Source organism: Pichia kudriavzevii, chromosome 3 (genome assembly GCF_003054445.1).
Source record: "Pichia kudriavzevii chromosome 3, complete sequence".
NCBI classification, from domain to species: domain Eukaryota; kingdom Fungi; phylum Ascomycota; class Pichiomycetes; order Pichiales; family Pichiaceae; genus Pichia; species Pichia kudriavzevii.
This window is the reverse complement of record NC_042508.1, coordinates 617,003-639,665: the sequence shown is the minus strand read 5'-3', so window position 1 is coordinate 639,665 and position 22,663 is coordinate 617,003. Positions and strand designations below refer to the sequence as shown.

At 37.1% G+C, this 22,663-nt stretch overlaps 11 protein-coding genes across 11 annotated transcripts; 5 read left to right on the top strand and 6 right to left on the bottom strand.

Annotated features, from left to right (window-relative positions):
- Nucleotides 1-1,310: 1,310 nt before the first annotated feature.
- C5L36_0C03020 (uncharacterized protein) lies at nucleotides 1,311-2,810 on the top strand (the record flags this gene model as incomplete). Its single annotated transcript, XM_029465978.1, has 1 exon — nucleotides 1,311-2,810. One exon carries the CDS (start codon nucleotides 1,311-1,313, stop codon nucleotides 2,808-2,810), a length of 1,500 nt encoding a protein of 499 aa, XP_029321838.1.
- Nucleotides 2,811-2,999: 189 nt separating this feature from the next.
- C5L36_0C03010 (uncharacterized protein) lies at nucleotides 3,000-4,097 on the bottom strand (the record flags this gene model as incomplete). The annotated part of the gene is made up of 1 exon (XM_029465977.1): nucleotides 3,000-4,097. The coding sequence occupies one exon, from the start codon at nucleotides 4,095-4,097 to the stop codon at nucleotides 3,000-3,002; it is 1,098 nt and encodes a 365-aa protein (XP_029321837.1).
- Nucleotides 4,098-4,482: 385 nt separating this feature from the next.
- C5L36_0C03000 (uncharacterized protein) lies at nucleotides 4,483-6,180 on the top strand (the record flags this gene model as incomplete). Its single annotated transcript, XM_029465976.1, has 1 exon — nucleotides 4,483-6,180. The coding sequence occupies one exon, from the start codon at nucleotides 4,483-4,485 to the stop codon at nucleotides 6,178-6,180; it is 1,698 nt and encodes a 565-aa protein (XP_029321836.1).
- A 111-nt stretch (nucleotides 6,181-6,291) lies between these two features.
- On the bottom strand, nucleotides 6,292-7,521 carry C5L36_0C02990 (uncharacterized protein; the record flags this gene model as incomplete). Its single annotated transcript, XM_029465975.1, has 1 exon — nucleotides 6,292-7,521. One exon carries the CDS (start codon nucleotides 7,519-7,521, stop codon nucleotides 6,292-6,294), a length of 1,230 nt encoding a protein of 409 aa, XP_029321835.1.
- Nucleotides 7,522-7,741: 220 nt separating this feature from the next.
- C5L36_0C02980 (uncharacterized protein) lies at nucleotides 7,742-9,895 on the top strand (the record flags this gene model as incomplete). Its single annotated transcript, XM_029465974.1, has 1 exon — nucleotides 7,742-9,895. The coding sequence occupies one exon, from the start codon at nucleotides 7,742-7,744 to the stop codon at nucleotides 9,893-9,895; it is 2,154 nt and encodes a 717-aa protein (XP_029321834.1).
- Nucleotides 9,896-9,985: 90 nt separating this feature from the next.
- Nucleotides 9,986-10,564, bottom strand: C5L36_0C02970 (uncharacterized protein; the record flags this gene model as incomplete). Its single annotated transcript, XM_029465973.1, has 1 exon — nucleotides 9,986-10,564. The coding sequence occupies one exon, from the start codon at nucleotides 10,562-10,564 to the stop codon at nucleotides 9,986-9,988; it is 579 nt and encodes a 192-aa protein (XP_029321833.1).
- A 176-nt stretch (nucleotides 10,565-10,740) lies between these two features.
- C5L36_0C02960 (uncharacterized protein) lies at nucleotides 10,741-12,558 on the bottom strand (the record flags this gene model as incomplete). The annotated part of the gene is made up of 1 exon (XM_029465972.1): nucleotides 10,741-12,558. One exon carries the CDS (start codon nucleotides 12,556-12,558, stop codon nucleotides 10,741-10,743), a length of 1,818 nt encoding a protein of 605 aa, XP_029321832.1.
- Nucleotides 12,559-12,816: 258 nt separating this feature from the next.
- Nucleotides 12,817-14,601, bottom strand: C5L36_0C02950 (uncharacterized protein; the record flags this gene model as incomplete). Its single annotated transcript, XM_029465971.1, has 1 exon — nucleotides 12,817-14,601. One exon carries the CDS (start codon nucleotides 14,599-14,601, stop codon nucleotides 12,817-12,819), a length of 1,785 nt encoding a protein of 594 aa, XP_029321831.1.
- A 158-nt stretch (nucleotides 14,602-14,759) lies between these two features.
- C5L36_0C02940 (uncharacterized protein) lies at nucleotides 14,760-16,829 on the top strand (the record flags this gene model as incomplete). The annotated part of the gene is made up of 1 exon (XM_029465970.1): nucleotides 14,760-16,829. The coding sequence occupies one exon, from the start codon at nucleotides 14,760-14,762 to the stop codon at nucleotides 16,827-16,829; it is 2,070 nt and encodes a 689-aa protein (XP_029321830.1).
- Nucleotides 16,830-16,983: 154 nt separating this feature from the next.
- C5L36_0C02930 (uncharacterized protein) lies at nucleotides 16,984-18,240 on the bottom strand (the record flags this gene model as incomplete). Its single annotated transcript, XM_029465969.1, has 1 exon — nucleotides 16,984-18,240. One exon carries the CDS (start codon nucleotides 18,238-18,240, stop codon nucleotides 16,984-16,986), a length of 1,257 nt encoding a protein of 418 aa, XP_029321829.1.
- A 236-nt stretch (nucleotides 18,241-18,476) lies between these two features.
- C5L36_0C02920 (uncharacterized protein) lies at nucleotides 18,477-22,601 on the top strand (the record flags this gene model as incomplete). The annotated part of the gene is made up of 1 exon (XM_029465968.1): nucleotides 18,477-22,601. The coding sequence occupies one exon, from the start codon at nucleotides 18,477-18,479 to the stop codon at nucleotides 22,599-22,601; it is 4,125 nt and encodes a 1,374-aa protein (XP_029321828.1).
- Between the last annotated feature and the right edge of the window lie 62 nt (nucleotides 22,602-22,663).

The window sequence follows — 22,663 nt, the reverse complement described above, 5'->3', positions numbered from 1 at the left end:
AGAGACAAAAGAAAAATGACAATACTATGACAAATCTTGGCTCTGCTATTTGATGCAGACTGTGATGTGTATATACGTAGAATGCTTCCTTAGGAAGAGTTATTGTAGGGCGTATCGGAAGGTCCTGGTCTCTTGCACACAGCTGAGTGGTCTCTCCTGTTTCTTTCTTAATGCGCACCCGAGCGCCGCTGTACGCAACAATGTGAAACTGCCAAGGGTGTACGGGTGTTGGTTGCACACTCTTTTTAGGGGGTTGGTCATTTACCGGTGTCTAAAGTATATTTTGAAGTAAAGGTTTGCCGGGCGATCATGCATCATTGAGGACATGGTGTTATAGCTTTACTTATATTCTATTGTTACTCTAAATCTTGCCGATGGTTTGAAACCTCCAGATGGTTGATACTTTTAGTCTAAAGCCTAATAAAAATGCTCTAACCCATTGTTATTATAGAATCTAAGTAATCAAAGCTACATATGACCCTATGTAAAACAAGAGTCTTTGAATCCGTTATTAGAGAAAAAGTAATGAGAAACCCATCCATTGTAGAAAAACATTGCCGCTACTAAAGGACGATCAAAATGTATAAAGGATTTTACTTTTTTCTAGGTCATGTAGTTGTGAGAAGCCATTGATATATTTTTCATCAAAACCTCCACTGAACCAATGGCTCTGAACAGGAACAATGCACTTGATTAATAGATACTGATTGTGGTTACTGTATCGTGGAGCTTTATTGCAGGAGTTTTTTAAGTTTGCAAGCAAAATATGCTTATGCCTTTGTATCTCCATCATTTCCTAAAATAGTAAATGAAAAATTCAGCCACCTTCCTTAAACCGACAAACTCTAAAAATCTTCTCACACTCTTTGGGGGTTTTATAAACCAGCACCATACAAGGTAAATCTTTAATGGGACAGTTAACAATGGACTATCAGTTAAGTGGTCGGAATTGTTACCAACGATGGTGCCAGTGTAACGAAAGCCTAAAAATCTTCTTAGTTGGGTTGGCTAGAGTTGCTTAGAGACTCTTCGATATAAGAATAAGTTTGGTCGCTCTGCTCTTTATGAAGTTTCCAGGAGAATCTCCTGAGTCTTTTCAAGGCTTTAGCTTTTCTTTCTATTTTCCGTGAATATTGATACAAATTACCAATAATCGTCCTCATTATTATTTGTTCTAACTATAGTCATTCTCTCAAATATCAATTTAGGACCTAGTTTGTCTCTTAATTAACCACTATAACTTCTTCAAAACCTACTTATTCATAATAGTTTTAGCCAGAACATACTCCAGAAATTAGCTTGTTTACAGAATGTGTGCATTAAATTTGAAATCTAGCTATTGGAAAGTTGATCATACTGATAATGGCAACTACATTCACTCTATTCCTACTAACACATCAATGTCGATGGATGGTAATACTATTGCTGTAAGTTCCAATTATATTACAGAAGGCCTGAAGGTTTATGAATTGTCAGGAAATTCTTTAATACATCTGGCGTCCATTACGTTACCTGACATTCACACACTCAAGTTTTTAAGACCAATCAAAAACGCACCGAAAGAATTCAAATATCTTCTCTCTGGTCATTCAAATGGAATTGTTCATTTATCGGCAATACCACTAGTAGAAAATACTGTTTTTGAGAATGCTGAGATTATTAAGCGATTCAACCATAAGAAACACCTGGATCAATCTTTCCAATTTGGAAGAACTAATCCAATTTTAAATAATGGAAAAGTTTCAACCACTATCAGTACAATCGAATTAACCAACTCTGCTTGGACATCTGCTCCTCTCAACTCGATGGTCACTGCTTACGACTACAATTTATTTTACTGGGATACCGCAAGATCAAGAGCGCCACTTTCAATAGTCCATAAGAACGGACTGTCGAATGTTTCTATAAATAAATGCGTAGATTCTTTGTCTGCTGTTGTTGGTAGTTTTGGACTGTCACTGTTCGATTTTAGAGCTGATGATAGGTCGGGATTCTCAGATATCTACGTTTCTAAATCATCTATGCAAAAGTCAGATGGGGTTTTGGATGGCTTCACAAATGCAATATGGTGTGACTCCAATCCAAACTATATAGCTACAAACCACGAGCTTGATAACACTGTTTATATCTGGGACATTAGAAAGCACCAACCAGTTTCAAAATTGACAGGATTTACAGATTCAATAGTCAAGATGAGCTGGAAAAAAGAGGATCATCTATGGACAGCAGACAAAGATGGATGCATAACCAAATGGGATATTGGTCGGGTTGATGATATTGCCGATACAAAACTAACCATGCGTTCTAACCATCAATTGAAGGGCTTTTGGAATAGTGAGGTAAACGATAAGGATATTGGAATGACTAAAATAAAGGCCGGAATTAGTGCCAAGATCTCCGAATCCAAAATTATTTCCATGGAGTTTCCATCTACTCACCCGGGGAGCATTCTATGTCTAGATGGTACACACCTCAGTTTCCATGATAACGCAAAGCCATTTAAACCAAGGAATGTTCCTGAATTATACAGCTGCGCACAATTTGTCACCCCTCCGTTACCTTGTAAGCCCGAACTTAATCATAGGATTAGTTCATACGCCAGCAAAAGTTCTATTGGTACATTTGCACATACGGTGTCCGGTGATTCATTCAATATCTTTGATAGATACTCTTACTCAAACCAGTCAGCAGGTATCCCAATTACCCCGAATTCTCAAGTTTCTTTTCCCCGAAATTCATGTGAATCATTCGCCATTGCTCAAAAGGATAGAATTGAAATAAACGGTACAAATGGGAGGAATAACCGATAATATAGCTTTTCAATAACGTATGACTCTTCATTCTGTCTTCCATCGGAAGAAAAGATATAGGTCATTTCAATTCGTAGTATGTTTTAATATACAAATTTTAGTCTAATTTTCTATACTCTTAATCTAATACTTCTCCTAGTATTAAACTTTCGATAAATAATATACATAAACAGTTTCATATTTCTATTACTAGCTATGAATTAGTGATAGGTAAGGACTTTGATTCTCGTACTCGATCTTTAAGTACTTCGTTTTATGCAAGTCCAACCAATTTAATATTATATCAAGATATGCTTTGCTGATTTTGATTGTAGCTGCATCAACTCCATTCATCATTAAAATTGAAGGAAAAATGGACAACAGCCTTAATAAGAATATCGGGCTATAAATTGCATCTAAATTCTTGACTCTTTCCTCATCTTCCAAAATTTTATTATACTGATGACGTTCATAGCGGTACAATAGGAACACACCAACACATTGTTCAAAGTAGTTTCTTAGTGATTCTGTAATTTCCAGCAGTACATTTAGTTCTTTCTCCTCATCATTAAATGTTGATTTAATGTATTTGCTAAAATCATCTAATGTCCGGGCGACATTATTTTCGCCATCCAGGGCAACTAATTTACTGTTTTTGGTGATTTGTTCCCAATCATCAACCAGTATCCTTTTGAGATCATCAGGAACTAAAACTTTCATCTCATGGTGAGTGAATCCTGTTTTGGACTCATAATGTAATGACTCGTTCAATTTTTTCCGTTTATTTTGTAAAGTCTCCAACAGCCCATTTTCAAAAGAATGTGACCCATTTTCACTATATTCTCCCTTTATTCTGCTGTTACAATTTCTGATCAACTTTTGCTTATCTTTCTGAGGTTTGCCTATGCGACTATCACCACCATGTCTGTTTACAACATTATTAAGTTTTGAGCCATTCACCAACAACCTTATTTTCATGCTATCGTGATTGTCAGCTTTTAAGCGATTACGTCCGTTCTTCTGAACCTTCATTTGCAGCCTTTTAAGCTCTTTTTGGTGTTCTTCTTCTTCCAGCTTCTTTTGTTTAGCTTTTTCTTTTTCCTGGAGCTCCAGAACCAAAGACTCCTTCAACATCAAGTTCTCGTTAGTGTATTCAAGAATTCGTTCAACAAGTACCCATTCATCCCATTTGGAATTCCATCCATTATAATGTACCATGTAGCATACTTCCGATAACAGTTCCTTGGGAAACCTTTTATCAGGGGCAACAGAGATTAAAGATTTTTTCTTTTCGTCAAAGTATTCCATTTTCTGAGAAACCGGATCAAAGGTCTTGACTATTTTAGCATCGTATAGTATGGGTCCTTGATAAACCAACACCTTTTCATCAATATTGAAAGCCCTATTTCTCTTGACATTTGTTGAAGCTACAAATAAACGAAAAATATGCCCTTTCTGAAATTTATCATCATCTTAATAGTCTTTTGAAGTTTCACCACACTAAAAAAAGCTCGTTCTTTTCATGTCTTGCCGAACGCGAGTATTCAAGGCAAGAGGTTTTGGAAACAACGTGTTTGCTAAATCTTCCATTTGGGGTGGGAGTTTTAGCTGTTTCCATAAATTTAGTTGACTATAGATGGTATAATACTCTCCTACCCATTTTAGTGGTACACTAAACAGTAATTAGATTTCAATGGTCTGTCAGCGGGAGAAAGAGCTTCCACCTTTGCCGCCACAGGCAAGAAAAAATGTGGAGATCCCTGTACTGCCATCTGTCACCAATGACATTAAATCAACTACACCTACTCAGAATATACCATCTCTAAATAGGCACAAAACAGTTGATGTTTTAGATACCCCAAAAGAGGGGAATTCGTCTCTGTCTAAACAATCCATAGGAGCCCAGAAGAAATTTGTTCCTCAGCTCTCTATCAGACGCAGTGGCCCCACCTTAACATTGAATCTGTCACACAGTAGCAATTCAGAAGTCTCTGGAAATAACGATATAGTGTCACGGCCTTTTGATGCATCATTGACAAGTCCTCATGTTTACTCTGCAAGTTCTGCCGACGAGGCATTTCTATTTTCCCAAGAAGACAACGAGCTAACCCCTAGTGAAAAATCAAAATACATGTCCTTGTCTATGAACAGCAATAATGAAACTTCCGACAACATGCCTTCTCATAAAAAGAAAATTGTCATTAATCAAAACCCGCCAAGCAATATGTTGTCAGTACGTTCGATGAACAAGGAAAAACCAGAGTTAAGTCTTAGTTCTAAATCGTTGCATCGACGTAATATAAAAAAACTTACGCTTGATCCAATTGATACAAGTAACTTGCAAGACAGCAAATTGGATACCCCATTATTTTCTTCTACATCTTCATTAGGGAAAATGGAGATTAAGGATCCAGATCGAAGAATCGACGCTGATGAGTTGATTCAAAATATAAAAAACCTAGAACTAGGGTTGGAATATCAAATGCCCATCAGAGCTGAGGAATTGGTTAGTTTAAAAAGATTGGGTTCTGGACAGTCTGGTACCGTTTCGAAAGTTTTACATTTACCAACACAAAAAACGATGGCACGTAAAACTGTCCATCTTGAAGCCAAGGAAGTTATACAGTCGCAAATTATGAGGGAATTGAGGATTATGCATGAATGTGATTCCCCGTTTATAATTGAATTTTATGGAACGTTTATGCATGAGGGGAATGTTGTAATCTGTATGGAATACGCAGACTGCGGATCTCTTGAGCACGTTTTCAAAATAACAGGTCCCTTTCCTGAATTTATGCTAAAACATGTGGCTTATTGCGTGTTATCTGGTTTGATTTACTTGTATGATAATCATAGGATTATTCACAGAGATGTTAAACCATCTAATGTTTTGCTTACCTCAAAGGGAAAGATCAAATTATGTGATTTTGGTGTATCCAGAGAACTGATCAATTCTATGGCTGATACTTTCGTTGGAACATCTACTTATATGTCCCCTGAAAGAATTCAAGGAGGCGTTTACTCTGTTAAAGGTGATGTTTGGTCATTGGGTATTATGCTCTACGAATTAGCTTCTGGTAAATTGGCATTTACAAACAGCGAATCTGGTCAGACCTCTATTTTAGAGTTATTGCAAAGAATTGTCAATGAACAACCACCATCATTATCTGTGAAGGATGGATTTAGCAGAGAGGTTTCCGATTTTGTGTCCTTGTGTTTGAAGAAGGAAAAGCAAAGATCCAGTCCATGGGAACTTATGAGTCATCCATTCTTAGCTGACTTCCTTGAGGAGGATGGAGTTCGTGTGAACTCCAAATACCGTGGTGATATTCGTAAGTGGGCCAAAAATGTACGAAGGGTACAGAAGGGTAAACCAGTAAAAACTGGCTAGCTCACCATTTTAATCTATGAAACTAATTCGTCTATCATTCAATAACATATACATTTTCTATATATATCAATCAACATACGCTATTGTAAAAACACACAGGCTCCAAGTGTATCAAATTCTAAGGACATCTGCAACGAGATACAAACTACCGCAAACAACGACACGTTTAGCAGTTTGTCTAGATATTCGAAAGGCTTCTTTCAAAGAATCCTCGATATTAGGAATAGTATGTACGGTTGCATGGGGAATTTTTTGATCATTGATTTGCTTTTCCAAAAACTCAACTGGAGATGATTCAATCCATGGCATACCTTCAATATCATCATGGAATTGAGTAAATACAATATCATCATTTTTTGTAATAATATGTTTGAATAGTGTTGATAAATCTTTGCCCTTGGTAACAGCTATGATAAATACAAAGCCATTTTCAGGTCTTATATATTCTAGGTATTTGCCGAGTTCAAATGCAGCTTGTGTATTATGTGCACCGTCAAGTAACATAGGAAACGTGGGTTCACTTGTTTCATGTAAGAGGTGTTGGATAGGAAAATTATACTCTTGTAGTCTTCCGGGCCATACCGTTTTCTCAATTCCTTTTTTAACAGATTCTCTTGTTATTTTTTGGTCTTTGATCTGGTCTATCATTTTTAGGGCTACTGCCAAATTATCATACTGATAATCACCTAGCAAGGTAGGCTGAATCCAGCAATCTTTTCTAGTAGCAATAACCAAGGGAGCCAAAACGTTTGCTGCTTCTTTCTTAGCGATGTCTATAACTGTTGTTTCGTTTGATCCGTCAATAATAGCTGGGACTTTTTCTTTGAAAATCCCTACCTTTTGAAAGGCGATTTCGGCTAATGTGTTGCCTAATAAATTTTGATGATCAAGTGCAACTTTGGTGATACCGACTACTAAGGTTCTATCCGCTGGAATTACATTTGTTGCATCCAATCTCCCCCCAACTCCAACTTCCATTATAGCAATTGGAATATTAAACTCTGCAAATATCTGGAATGCTGTACATGTCAGTAGTTCGAACTCTGTACACCCCACATCATACCTATCATTTGTTTCCAGTATCAAATTTCGGAACTTTTCATATACAGGCAATGATACTGGGTTATTATTAATCTGAATAGAGTCCCTAGCCGTGATCAAATGTGGGGAATTGAATCTCCCATTGGCAATTCCAGCTTCTTCGAGGATATGAGATATATATGAACACACTGACCCTTTTCCATTTGTACCGGCGACATGAATAAATTGAGGTTTATAATGTGGGTTCTTCAGGAGCTTTAACAGCTTTTGAACTCTATGTAGTTGTAAATCTAACGGCATTGCCCAACTGAAAGCTTCGATTCAACTGGTAATATGGGATCAGAGACTTCCCTATTAAAGCATCTTGGTTCACATTTAAAAAGTTTATTGTTATGCTCGAGATTTGTGCGCTCAACATGGTTTCCTTTTGGCTTGGGAATTTCATGCCTATTCTATAAGGAACAACTACTTTTGCGTTCTTGAATCTCCTTTCATAGAGTCACTCAACTAATATCTGGATATGTCGAAGAGAATAGAAACAAAGATTAGGAAGTTCTTCAACATTCCCAGGAAGGGTGAAAACTATGAGTTCAGGTCTGGCTTAGTTTCCCAATATGCAGATGAAAGAAAAGATACAATTCAACGTGTGATTGCCGCAATGACTGTTGGAAAAGATGTCTCCGCTTTATTTCCTGATGTTCTAAAGAACATAGCAACCCATGATATAAAGCAGAAAAAGCTAGTGTATCTCTATCTCATGAATTATGCGAAAACACACCCAGAATTGGTGATCTTGGCCACCAATACCTTTATGCGTGATGCTGAAGACCCTAATCCATTAATCAGAGCACTAGCAATCAGAACTATGGGATGTATTAGAGTTGACAAGATGGTTGATTACATTACAATCCCACTAAAGAAAACCTTAAGAGACGACAACCCATATGTACGTAAAACTGCAGTGATCTGCGTTGCAAAGCTATATGAATTGAACCCTCAAGTGTGTCAGCAACAGGGATTTTTGGATATATTACTGGAATTAGTTGATGATCCTAACCAAATGGTTGTGGCAAATGCTGTTGCAACGTTAATTGAGATTTCAAATTCCACAAAGAAAAAGTTTTTTGAAATAGACACTGCCATCCTTACAAAGTTACTTAATACTTTGAATGATTGTAGTGAATGGGGAAGAATATCTATTCTTTCTGCTTTACTTGAGTATAATGCAGAATCGGTAGCCGAAGTTCATCAAATAATAGAAAAGATTTCACCTCAGTTACAACATGAAAATGCGGCAGTTGTGTTAAGCTCTATCAAAATATTGATTAAGCAGTTGGATAAATTGACAAATAGCGAAGTTAAAAATGTTTTGAATAGATTATCAAGTCCATTGTGTTCTATTTTAACATCGGCTCCGGAAATACAATATGTTGCTTTGAAAAATATTAGAATTTTACTAGAAAAGTATCCTTTTATTTTGGATAAGGAGCTACGTGCCTTTTTCATTAAGTATAATGACCCCCTCTATTTGAAATTGGAGAAAATTGAAATTTTGGTGAGAATAGCAAACGAGAGCAACTGTATGTTACTATTAGCAGAATTAAGAGAGTATGCAATGGAAGTTGATTCTGCGTTGGTCAACAGGGCTATTAATGGTATTGGACAAATTGCAATCAAGATTGAAAAGTGCTCAAAGAAAGCTGTTGAAGTGCTATACGAGTTATTCTTGGATAGACATGAGTATGTTGTCGAAGAAATAGTTATCGTCATACAAAATATTTTGAGAAGATACTCTAAGGAATATGTTTCATCAGTAATTACTATGATAGCTGATTCAAAACTCGAATTTTTGAATAGATCCGAAGCATTGTCTTCCTATATGTGGGTTTTAGGGGAGTACCCAAAAGAGATTCCACATTTGGAAGCCAAGCTTGATATGATTGTTGAAGGTTTTGAAGATTTTGATCCAATTGTCCAATCTGCAGCCCTGGCATCACTCGTAAAGATTAGTTTGATAAAGCCAACTGCGAATACCCCCCATTTATTACAAACAATCCTTACCAAAGCCACTAAAGAGCTAGAAAATGCAGAAGTGAGAGATAAAGCATATCTATATTGGAGGCTGCTTTCCACTGATGACAAAAAATTGCAAGAAGAAATCATTCTCAATAAATTGCCACGGCTTGAATCAACAATAGAGACATTTCCACCTGGCTTGCTCGAAGAGCTATTAGATAACTTAGGGAAGTTAAGTTCTGTGTTTTACAAACCTGCCTCAACCTTTGTGACTCTGAACAGTAACAATAAATTCATCACTTCGTCTGACCTTCAAAATATGAAATTTGAAGAGTTACAACAGATTGCCAAGAATGAGATAGTCAACAAAGCCGTGAGAGCGGACAATTTACTTGATTTCGACGACGATCAAGAAATTGCTGATAAAGGATCTCAAAATGACCAAGACAGATCAGATGGTACTGTTTTGGATGAATTAAACGACTTATTCTCGGGTTTAGGGACGAGCTCCACTAGTGCCACAAATGGAAACAACCAAGATTTATTTGGGATCCTTGGTTCAACCACGGGTACAAAGTCAGAGGAGTCATCTGCTACTTCTTCAGGTATAGTTAATAAGAATGCCACCAAAAATAATGATATTCTAGACCTGTTTTAGCTCTCCCTAGTTTCCAAAAGCATTATTACACATAAATATTTATCTTTACCTTTCCTTATACAGTATTGTATATCCTGATAAAAAGTCCAATCAACTATCCACTTCATCAATGTCCTTTTCCTCTTGTACCTTCTTTGCATAACTTTCGTGCTCTAGTTGCATGTCATCAACAAATGCATCTTCGTCTTCCTCCTCTTCAGGGTTTTCGTGTATTTGATCTTCCTGCGCATCTTGCATTTCTTCGTCTTCGGCAACTACACCTGAAGGGAATAGTCTCTCTATGTTTTGTAAAATTTCCTCACACACCTCTGTTGTAAATCTCTCTTCGCATTCTTCGATTATAGCATAAAGAGTGACTAACGAACGAGGTAGAGAATTTACAATCATTAATTTTTCAATTATTTCAAGCTCGAGAGCGTTTAAGTATAACATGAGCTGAACAAAAGAGTTAGTTTCAACGTCATTCCCTTGTCCTATTTTGGTTAGGTATTGTCCCAAATCACGTGTTATAATCTCAAGATCTAAAAGCTGGGGGTTGAATTTATGTTTACGTTTTTTCTCTGGTGGAGGAATTGTAAACCCCCACTGGTTTTCCCTTTGAACATCACAAATATGTTGGTATACTTCAAAGTTAGAAAGCAGCTTGTCACGCTGCTGTATGATTTTCATTTGTGTACTAGCTACTTGGTATCAGTGTTAGGTATAAGCTTATATATTCGTATTATACATCTGAGAGAGAAAAAAACTTTCAAGAATACCAGTACAAATATGTCCAAGAATCGAATTTTTAAGCGAAATAGAGAAGGCACAGCCAACAAAAAGGCCTATTCGAATTAGACAATGTGTTACACATTCTGGTTGAGAACGGGGCCATTATTAGTAGAAGAGACGCCGGGATCAGGGACTGTCCTATTGCCTCCGAATGTTCTCTCCAATATCTGATGAAACTGCGCCATTTCGTGCAAGAGTTGAGGAGGAGGAGGATGTCCATTTTGTTGGAAATGCATCAACGCCTGTTGAAGCTGGTGGAATTTCTCCCTAAAAGGAGAAGGTAACATGTTTGGTGGTGGAATATGGGAAGAAGGACCTGAATTGATCGTATTAGATGAATGTAGAAATTGTCCTTGTATGATATGTGGCTGCTGTACATTACTGACCGAGCCCAAACCTGGAGGTAGCATCGGAGATGCTCCCTGTGGCGTTGTGTTTGCGAGATTACTGGCAGTCACTCCAATTGGGTTGACCCTGTGAGCAGTTGGTCCTAGTGGAAACTGTGTAACATTAGGAGATACTTGTGGATGGTTTAGCCCAGGTGGAAGTTGGACATTAGTGGCTCCTTGGGAGCCTTGAAATCCTGTAACAGGGTTGGTCAACCCGGTAGGTGAAAACATTACTCCAGCTGGATTATTCAGACCTGGTGGTGCGCTAATAAAACCAGGAGGAGTATTAATTGGCATCTTTGTCCCAGGAAGATTTGTCCCTTGAGTAGAGTTTTGCTGCATTCTTTGCATTTGATGAATCTGCTGCATTCTTTGCATCTGCAGTACCTGTATCTTTTGCAATCTCATGTGTTCCATGTGTGCATCAATTTGCGTCGGTTGGTTGTTTGATACCATAGGGGAAGATGCTCTTTGCACTTTTCCCTGATTTGTAAAATTATCACCGTTCAGAAGTGGTGATGAAGCTGGTTTCAATTCATCAGGTAGAATCTGTGATCCTGTACGTTTTAAGCTTGGAGGTAATGAAAATGAGGATGTTGCTCCATTGGATGCCACACTAGATTCGGATGTAATTGATCCAACTGGGGATTTTGGAATCGCATCATTTAGTTTGGTATTTCTCATCAACATGGTGTTCATAAAGTCATGATCCACTTGTTTTCTTGTCTCCATTTCCAAAGAAAACTGATGATCACCAAAGCCGATCTTTGGTTTAAGTCCACTCAGCTTTTCAATTTCCCCTTTTGCTTCTTCCTCTTCCAGTTTACTTTCCTTCTTCTTCAAATTCTCAAAATATTCTTCCTCTGTAGGACCCAAAATCTCAGGCTCCTCCAATTGCTTCCTCAGCTCGGATTCTAGCTCTGGATTAAACTGTTGGGAAAATTTTTTACCATCGTCTATGCTTTTGGTATCTGTCCCATTGTTTGAAGATATTATAGCATCATTTGTATCATTACTTTTATTTTTGGAAAGGTACATCTGCTTTTCTCTTTCAAAATCATCAGCAGTATGGGTGCCTGACTTCATGTATAACTTAAAATCATGATCCACCTTAAAATCCGTCTCTTCCATCCACTCTGGTTGGGGCTCTTCCTCTTCTTCATTGTTTTCATCTGAGGTTTTCTGATAATGACGACTATGCTTCTCATTAGACAAGATCCTATTATGATGATGCAAGTTATGCTGACCTCTTCTCCCTCCGCTTCTTTCCTTTTTGTTTGGAGTTGGATTGTTCAAATTGTTGTAGTAATTATTCATTTTTTTCATGACAGATGCATCAAAACGGTAAAAAGAGCGTTCTGGTAAGTCTAAATTGTCTTTAGGAATTGCAGTGTCCTTTAGCTCAAGCAATTGTTCTATACTGTATGTGACCTTCCCTCCCTTTAACATTTTCGTTAAAAGGTTCGTTGCCTCAGTAACATTATTGCTAGTCTGATCCTTCATCGCTGTTAACTTAATGATCTCAGAGGTTCTTCACTTCTCCCACTAGCTCTTGGGTGCAGCCAATTCTGTTGTTGAACTTTCACAATGCATCGAATCTAAGAAAAAAGCTTGACTCGCTCTATTTTCCAATTGGCACATTCGGCATATACGCCTACTTGGGGGTTTGTTTTACCGCATTACTTTGGGTTGATTATTACGGCCCGTCAAACTATAAAATAAGTATATTCTCCCAATATAAGTAAAGGCAGAGATACATAGCTATACAACCTTTAGCTCAACACTCCCACTTTCTGCAAACCAACGTCTATCAAACTTTCTCAAACCTCCTTTCATGGTGTAGACCCGACGGGGGATGCCTGCATCTACCAAATAATGTGTGACTCTCCCCTTTTCACAGTATCCAAACTTGTACATATTCAAGTTGGATGACAGTGGCAACCCTATCGAAGCAACGAATCTACTGTTAACTACAAGAGACTCATCACTATCATTCGTTCCAGAAGAAGGATTTAGTCCACTAGGGATATCAAGCGATAAAACTGGAACCTTGGAGCTATTACACCAATGGATCAATTTGTTCGCCTCCGCACTTTCCTGCTCACCGTAGTCATTGATATCTGTATCGAATCCTTGAAGACCATCAATAATAAATTCCAGCGGTGACCCATCCGGATTGTTTAGGTATTGTTCCAATTGTTCAATGCTGTTTGTCATTTTACCTCCAATCTTGCTGTACCTTTTCAACTCGTCATCAACTTCATCAAATAGTTCATCCTGCGATATTTTGGTATTGTATAATAAGTAAACCATCGTTTTCATTCCCTTATTAAACAAATGCCTTGCAGTTGTTAACGCAACCGAACCTGCCTTGTTATTACCAACCAAGAGTAGAACCAATGGAGCCTCATTATGATTCTTGAGTGCAATTCTAAAACCACCAATAATCTTGTTCACAACAAGATCACTTAGATTATTACCAGCATTTTCGTTTAAAATCTGATCCGTTAATTCAAATTTCGTTTTACATAAGGTGAAAACATCAGAAATCTGCAATGTTGAGCATGTTGGAACTGGAGATTCATCATATATGGAACTGAAAAACTGTGCAAATGACGGTGTTAATGATGGTTTTCTTTCATAAGATGCGGTGGACACTGCCCTACTTTGTAGTGATATATTACTATCGTTTCCTTGTGAAGTATCCGATGATGTATTTTTCTTAGCTTTGTTAGACCCATTAATAACATTGGAATAATCAAAGTTGTCATTATTATCCCAACCATCATGTTTATTCTTCTTTAGAACCATTTCATCAATACCATATTTTTCCTTTTTATTGTCATTTCTATTAATACTGACTAACCTGTTTGATTCATCAATGTGGTCATTATTGGAGATATCCTCAAAAACCGATTTTTTATCAAACTTCTGCAAATTTGCAGCAAAATCGAATTCATCCATTAGGTCTGACTTTTTCTTTTTCTGCGATGGCTTTTCATTGTAAACATCGACATATCTGACATCTAAGTCATTTTTAGGTGACAGGCAGGAGTCGGAATCCCCAAAGCTGGTAGAAGTGCTAGTAGAGGTTAATCTATTGTTGGTGTTCTTCTTCTTATTGCTCTTGCCTCTTTTTTCCTTCTCTTTAGATTGGGAAGATTCTGATTGCTGGAGGGGTTCTGAGTTAGATTGAGATCGAGATTGAGATTGGTCTTTATTTTTCAATAGTTTCATTTGTTTTTTTATATATTTATTGTCATTTTTAGCAAGCTCAATCACATCTAGGTCAGCAATTGTAGAGCTGGAAATATTCAACTGACTGCTGTCAACCTTTGCATAAGAACCATCCTTTTTAACATTGACGGGGTTCCTCAAGGTAATTTCTTTATCTCCTATTTTTTCAATAATACCTCTAATCGTTTCATCCTTATCTTTCAAAGTAATATCGACTGTGTAACCGTAAAATTGAGACATGGTAGTTTGGTTGATATAGTATAAACTTAAGATGATATCTTGTTGGAGTAAAGTGCCTAAGAGATACATTATTCAATGAACGTCGATTTTCGCAATTAGAGTGAGCATGTTTTTTTTTTCTTTTTTTTCAAGAAATATAGATAATCACTATCAAACCCAAGCAGATCAAGCTTGCGTTTTTACGCCAATTATAGGATGGAATAAAGTGGTAAATTTCACTAAACCCAATGGTGACAGCCCAAGATATTGCACATCATCTTCAGCTCTTGACTTCAATTCCGGTAGATGTGGATATATCCACAAGTGAACAAATAATCAAGTATGGACCAGCCAACGATGCTGTTATTTTATCGTGTGGGTGTATAGTATCAGCTAAGCTTGCTCACAAATTAGAAAGTTCGCCAAAAAATACTCCTAAATGCCCAATATGTTATTCTTCCAATATCACCGTTCTTGCTAAATGTAGCAAATTAAGAGATCTTAATACTTATTTAGTGAAATTGACAGATGAATTGAGCAACGAGAATTCGATTTCATCACTACAAGACCACCAGAAGGACACCTCATATATCCCTCATAAACCAACCAAAAATATAGATTTGGCTAACACTGATAGCACTGACATGAGATCAATGTTTTCCAATATAAATATTGATAGCAGCAGTTGTGTGTTGCCGCTGGAAAAGCAGCCCGCCTCCTTAATTACTCATGAAGCAAGGTCTGATTCTGCCAACCTAACTTTTTTAACGGCGTTTCATGAAGCACTTATTGAAGCCGACAGCTCTTCTGTTGACTCTACTGTAACCGCAAAACCATCTCCGTTAAACGCCAAGGATTCATTCAATGTGCATGATTTCAATCACTCACCGAAAAATAGTCCTTCCCATTCTCCAAAGTCATTATCATTAATCTCATGTGCTGGTTCCCCACATAAGCAACGACCTCGGCATTCATTCTCACAGAACACGTCCAATTTAACCAGAATGCTAACTACAAATTCACAGGCTACAACAAAACAGCAATACACATCAAAACCATCAATTAATAAAGAGTTTATATATTCCAAAAACTTTCCCTTTTTTAGGAGAGTGCATACATTTAATATACATAATAGCAATTTTTTTTTGAAGAACAAACTATATGTTCAAACACATTTATCTGCAGACCTAACAAAGCTAGTCTTATTGAGTGAAAAAAAATGGGAGGTATATTCCATAGACACAGAGAAGCCTGAAGTCCCACCCAAGTTGTTGTGCTGCGGGAAATCAGATGCGTCGTATGGTTCGGACTTCGATCATTTGAAGAAAATGAACAAAGAACAGATATTATCTAACTCCAATATTTCCAACAACAAGAAAAATGCATTGGAATTACTTGATAATTGGGAACATCTTAATTGTCAAATAACTAAAAATTTACTAATAATTTCAGGAACCAGGGGTTTTTTGAGAGTCATTGACATTAACCATAAGGGGAAATGTATTTTTACTTACCAATGCAATTTCCCTATAAGATGCCTAGACATTTCACCTAACGAAGATTTAATTGCATTAGGAATCACAGGTAAGGACAAGTACACCCAAGTAGAACAGGCAGTTATCATTCTCTTGAAACTTGTTCCCAAAACTTCGAAAACACCTCTTCAAATATGCACATATCCCTTCTCTCTACCTCACCGAGATCCCATTGGGAAACTAAAATTCTCTTCAGATTCAATAATGTTGGCTGTTTCAACAGTATTAGAGTCAAGATTCTTGATTATCAATCTAACGCATCCTTCAAGGCCTACTTTAGTCATGAAGTCCCAGCGAAGGTTGGACACTTCTTTAGATAGTGAAGGCATAACTGATATGGCATTTTTCCCTGATAACAGATTGATGACTATATGTTCTCTGTCTCATAATTCTGAACCTATTATCATAGATACTAATATTGCCTCAATTTCAGGTCCCGACGGTATTGCTAAACCTAAGTTGCTCATGAAGATAGATGAGGTGGGTTCAACCATTCATAAATGTTGCGTTTCTCCAAGAGGCGATAGTGTGGCATATATTAATAGGAGCGGTAATGTTTATATCATGACAGCGCCTCGGATGGATGATAATGACAACCGGAGGGTAGTATCTGTATTTGAGGTGTCTAATGCAACTAGGGTGAAAGAAGCAGCATCTTTGAAGTTTGATCCTGATGGCTATAAGCTATACACTTTAGATAGGAAAGGTGTTTTGACAATCGCTGATTTTACCGCTGGGACAGTCGAAGATCACACAGTGACAAGAAGTAAGATAGTGTCCTAAATTTGCATGTTATACTTCTAGCGTTCTATCAGACTCCTCTTTATTCGCTTCTCACTCTCTCTATCCATCTGGAGCTTAGCATAACCATTCTTTAGTAATCGAAAAAAAAATAAAAAAATAAAAAAAAATATATACATCCTAATACCCAGACCTATCAGTTCTCAATCTTATAGTTCTTCATCAAGACATCATGGTTCAACAAATCAAAAATTTTGTGATGTATTTGTTTAGGTGATAACTTTTTCCCAACTCTGGATAGCACGTTATGAAATACAGAATCAGAAACTAAAGTTGAGTTACTGTTTTTATGTAAATAAATATCTAACATAGTCATATCAATTTGCGAGATATTTGATGGTTTCTTAACTAGTCGCAAGAAAGATTCTTTGATAGACACAGAATGATCTTGGTATAATTTGTTGTAAAGTAACCTGTTCATTTCCAAAGCAAGAGTGTGAACTAATCTTCTATTATCATTACTTGGTACAACTAAAAAGTTCACAAACAGCAATTTGGAGTATCCACCCTCTACCTTTTGGCCATTATAACTTTCCACCGTATCTCTTCTGGAGTTGCTTTCCCTAATAAAAGTAAGAAGACCATTATAGAGCAGAGTATTGAATTTCAAAAAGAAATTTTCTGTTACACGTGAAAATTCCCTTGAGCTTAACTCTTCTAAAGATTTTAACTTTGGTAGCTTTGAATAATCTGGAATCACAAGAACACCTTTAAAATTATAGTAAGACTCTTCGAAAATACTGGAAATTTTCATGTCTAAAAACTGACCTAACTTCAGCAAACTATTCCTAACACTAGAGTCGTTTGTGTAGTCAATTACAAGTGGTTTTATGTCTTGATCATTGTATTCTTCAACGAGTCTTAGTTCCTGCTCATCCGAAACTGTAACGAAAACCACGTAGCCTCTGTTATTCAAGTCATTGACTAGTTTTGAAACAAAGGTAGAATTCATTGATCCAACAACAAGAACGACTTCGTAGCGATACCTATTCTGTAACCTTTTGGCATATCTTTGATAGGGCACTAACGTTCTGTATACATTATAAGCAGCAAATCCTGCCGCCGGAAAAGCAATCCCTAATCCGATAGTGAAAACGTTTTTGGTAAGGAAACCAACTAGTCTATCTGTAACGCCTGTTGGCGCTGGTGTTTGTGAGACTTTGGACAACCCTGTTGCATTAGTGACTACTTCAAAACCTTGTGGAATAATTTCTTGCGCCTTGCTGTACACTCCTTTGGTTCCATTCAGTACAGTTTCACCAACCACTTTTGTGGAATCAATCGATGATTGCAATGTGTCAGCTGTTGTGGAATATACGTTCTGCAAAACTGCGTTTGTTCCACCTAAAATCTTACTGGTATATTCAAACACCTTGTCAACAAAGTCTGGCATGTTTATGTAATTTTTAAGAATCGTCAGAGAGATATTACTACTCCTGGAACGACCAAATTAGAAGTACAGATGATAACACCTAATTCACCACCTCAGTATGGCCAAAAATCCAAGTGCTTGTAGCGAATCTTTTCCTGGACGGAACGAAACTACATCGGATATCAAAACATTATATAATGTTTTTTTTTTTCGTTAGTCACAATAAAAAATAACTTGTTTGTAAACAACAGACACAAATGGAGGTCAGATCTAAGCGTGTGCTGAAGCGAAGAAGAACGCTTGAAGTATTTGAAAAGGGTGATGAAAAGAATCTCTGGTGTCTTACCAAGGATCTCCTAGATTCAGGATTTTTCAATTGCTACTTGACTCCACAGCAATACAACCTCCTTTTTGAGATTGTTCACTTTAATGAAAATTCCCAAGGTGATAATATTATTTGGAAGAGCTTTCTCAACGGTTCATTAATGCTAAAATTCAAGGAGGATGGCGATGACTTGTCAAATTCCATTGAAAATATGTATCTAAAGCCAGGATATCCTTCCATGAGACACCTCAACGCTACAGTTAGATATATTTTATATGAGAAAGCTGTCGATTACTTCTATTCCGGAAACAACTCTGATTCTTTTGAGTTCCAACTATTAACAGAAAGAAATCTTACAGATACCACACAGAAAAAAATGCCGTCACCAAAGATAAAACCCATGATATCTACTAGTAAAGATAGCGATGAAGATGATAATTATGACGATGAGGATGATGAGGAAGAAGAAAAAGGAGAAGAGAGAAAAGAGGAAGAAGAAAGATGTGATAGTGATGGTGGAACTCGATATGAGGGGGTCGACGCCATTCATAAACAAGCAATAATAGATGCTGAAAGTGACAATAAGGAGAGTAGCGTAATTATCGATGATTCCACTAAAGATTATGTCTTCCTGGTAAGTAAAGAAGACATGCTTAAAAAACCGATATATCCAGAAATTTTTGACATGACTCAGGAAGAGGAAGTGATTGGACAGCTGCATCCTATTCTAGGAACTTCATCTGCAATTGAGTCAAGTATTGAAAAACAGAATGAACTAAGACTTATCAAAAGCTTTAATAAAATTTACCATGGTTTTGAGAATGATCTACCAAATATATTTAAGAAGCAAAAGTTGGAACGGAGTGATAAGGAATTGGAAATTTCCGAGGAAGAAGAAAAAAAGGGCAACATGGACAATTCAAACTCAAAGGAGGTTGACAAGTTGATATCATTAGGAGGTGCTGCTAATCTTTCATTAAAGAACTTGCTGAAAAGAATCGATGACAATAGAGACAAATTAGGAGTTACTGATATTGAATTGAAAAACTTAATTATGGACGTGAGGAAAAACAGATCTAAATGGGCCAACTACAATAAAATCGGCCAAGAAGAATTATATGAGGCCTGTGAAAAAGTAGTTTTGGAATTAAGAGGGTACACCGAACACTCAACACCGTTTCTAAATAGAGTCTCCAAGCGTGAAGCACCTAATTACTATCAGATTATCAAAAATCCAATGGACTTGAATACGGTGTTGAAGAAGCTTAAAACATTGCAATACCAAAGTAAAAAAGAGTTTGTTGACGACCTAATGTTGATTTGGTCCAATTGTTTGCTTTATAATTCGGATCCCAAACATTACATCAGAGTTGATGCCCTTGCAATGCGAAAAAAAACTTTGGCTCTTATACCTTTAATCCCAGACATCACTATCAGAGATAGAGCTGAAGTCGAAAGGGAAGCTGCAGAACAGGCCGCCAAGGAGAAGGAGGAGGAGGAAGACGAAAAAGAAGAAACTGGTAGAAGATCCACCAGAAATATGGGTCAAAATATTTCTCGCAAGGGCCGTAAAGTTGTACAATCATCAGAACCTACACATAATGGAACTCTTGGTTCATATAAAACTGAGTATGTTGACACTGAAATTCCAGCAGCGACTCCTACACCTATGGACAGTGGAACAGGATCACATCCTTCAGAAACTTCATCTAGTAACAACGGACCCAAAGAAGAAAATGATCAGCACTTTCGTGACAGTGCTGAAGATGAGAAGCTTGATGAGATTCGGGGTATACAACTATCTGTTGAAGACAAAAATGAAGATAATGATGACTTGGAAATATCTACCTGGAAATCTTTGACCTCGTCCGTAAGGTACAGGCTTTGCAATGAAAGATCAAAATTGTTCAACGGGAACCAAATTCAGCCTAACACGGAAGCAGTAATCCGAACGCAGACGCAAATGTACAACTTTACAAAATATTTAGAAGACGAATCCAAAGTTGTGTTACACAGAAATAGGAAATACTTTGACGAGAATGATGATCCGTATTTGATCGAATATGATGTTTGTGGTGGTATTCCTAGCATTAACCAATCGAGTTTTGATTTTGATAAAATAGAAGAGCAGCTGCTAGAAAATATGATTGAAGAGGGAAAAACTTTGAAGGATTTACCTGAGAGTAGGTTTAAAGTGAAGTTACAGGGGTCGACTAACCTGATCATCGAAAACATTAGCTTAATGCAAGATATAAGAAAAATTTGCTTCAAAATCAATTTAATAAGGACTATGCAAACTTCCCAGTTTGTGCATAAATCACAATTTGTTGCACCTGATTTTCCCAAAATTAGGTTTGAAGATATCGATCCAATGTCTAAGCTCAAAACCAGGGACATGATGTCAGAAGCAATGGCATCACAAGCATTGAAGAAATCAGTTTCTGCACTTTTGATGTTAAGTGGCTTTGAAAAGACCAATCCGCTTTGTGCTGCAATTCTTACTGAAATAACCGAAACTTATATGGGAAATTTAGCTAAGTCGTTCAAGCTACATCTCGAATCGAACTCCATCAACAAAATGCCGGTTCAAAGGAAAAGACCAATGACATGCAAGGAAGTGTTGCAGGTTGTCCTTCAATATAATGGCATAGAGAAACCTGATGCAATATATTCCTATTATAAAGAACACCTTACTAAACAGCATAAAAAACTTAACGATTTGAAAAGCGGGCTGGAAGGTTTCTTATGTGATCTTTTGAGACCTAGTATGCAAGAACTGAGTGAAAGTCAGTTTAATGATGACTCCGAGCAGTTTCTTAACGGTGAATTTTCTGATGAGATTGGAGATGATTTTTTTGGGTTCAAAGAATTGGGCTTAGACAAGGAGTTTGGTTTACTAACATCAAGTGTTCCGCTTCATTTGCTTCAATCAAAGCTTTCTCATCAATTCAGCCAACTAAGTAAAAATATGACTAGGCGCCAGTATGACCATTTTAAAAACCTCAAGTTTCCTAAACTAACAAAGAAGGACATTCCAAAACAAATTGGTATTTTACGTCCTTTTTATGAAGACCTCTACCTAAAGTCTAAAATGCTCTACGATAAACAACTTAAAAAATACCAAGTACAATTACAAAATGGTGAGAAGGTTGAAGAACCTATGCAAGAGATCGCAAATGATGATGAGCTGATTCTTATTGAAGATGATGATCTGCCACTAAAGCAAAGAAACAACAGACCAAAAATTCCTCCTAATGGTAAAATCACGCAAGTTAAGAAAAAGTTTATACCAACGGCTTTTTTCCTTGAGAAACAGGATGAACTCAAAAATAGACTAGAAGCTATTGTACAAAAGTCCGGTGAGTTAACTTCTGCTTCTGAGGAATTTCATGAAACAAGTGATAAAACAAAAGAAAAAGATGCACCATTAGACAAAACTTTGGACCAATTGGACACTATTGAACAAGGTAAAGAATTAAACTTGAAGAGTGCGAGATCCGATATTCCTTTAAAAGAAATAAAAGTAGTAGAAGAGAAGGAAACAAAAGTAGACAAGCAAATAGCACCGGATTTGAAAGCAGTTGAAGGAGATGTTATATATGAAAATAAAAAGAGTGGAAACGGTGTGGAGAAAGAAAAGGACGTTGGAAAGGCTGACGAAAAAGAATGTAATACTGATTTTATTGTGGAAACGAAAGGGGATCTCAAAACTAAAGCAAATAAAGATCACAAAGGTGGTATAGAGGAAGACGCTCAAAAGAATGACGATGATGATGAGAATGGTGATGAGAGTGGTGATGAGAGTGGTGATGAGAATGGTGATGAGAATGGTGATGAGAATGGTGATGATGAAAATGATGCTGAAATTGAAGAGAAGAATGAAGATGAGGAAGACGAGGAAGAGCAGGAAGAACAGGATGGGGGCGATGATGAGGAGGAGGAGGAGCAGGAGGAGCAGGAGGAGAAGGATGGGGGCGATGACGACGACGATGATGACGACGACGATGATGATGATGATGATGATGATGATGATGATGATAATAGTAGTTTGTTTTGAATAACTTCGACTTTCTCAAACAATTGTAACATTTTAAAAAATTACCCACTTTATAAAAGCTC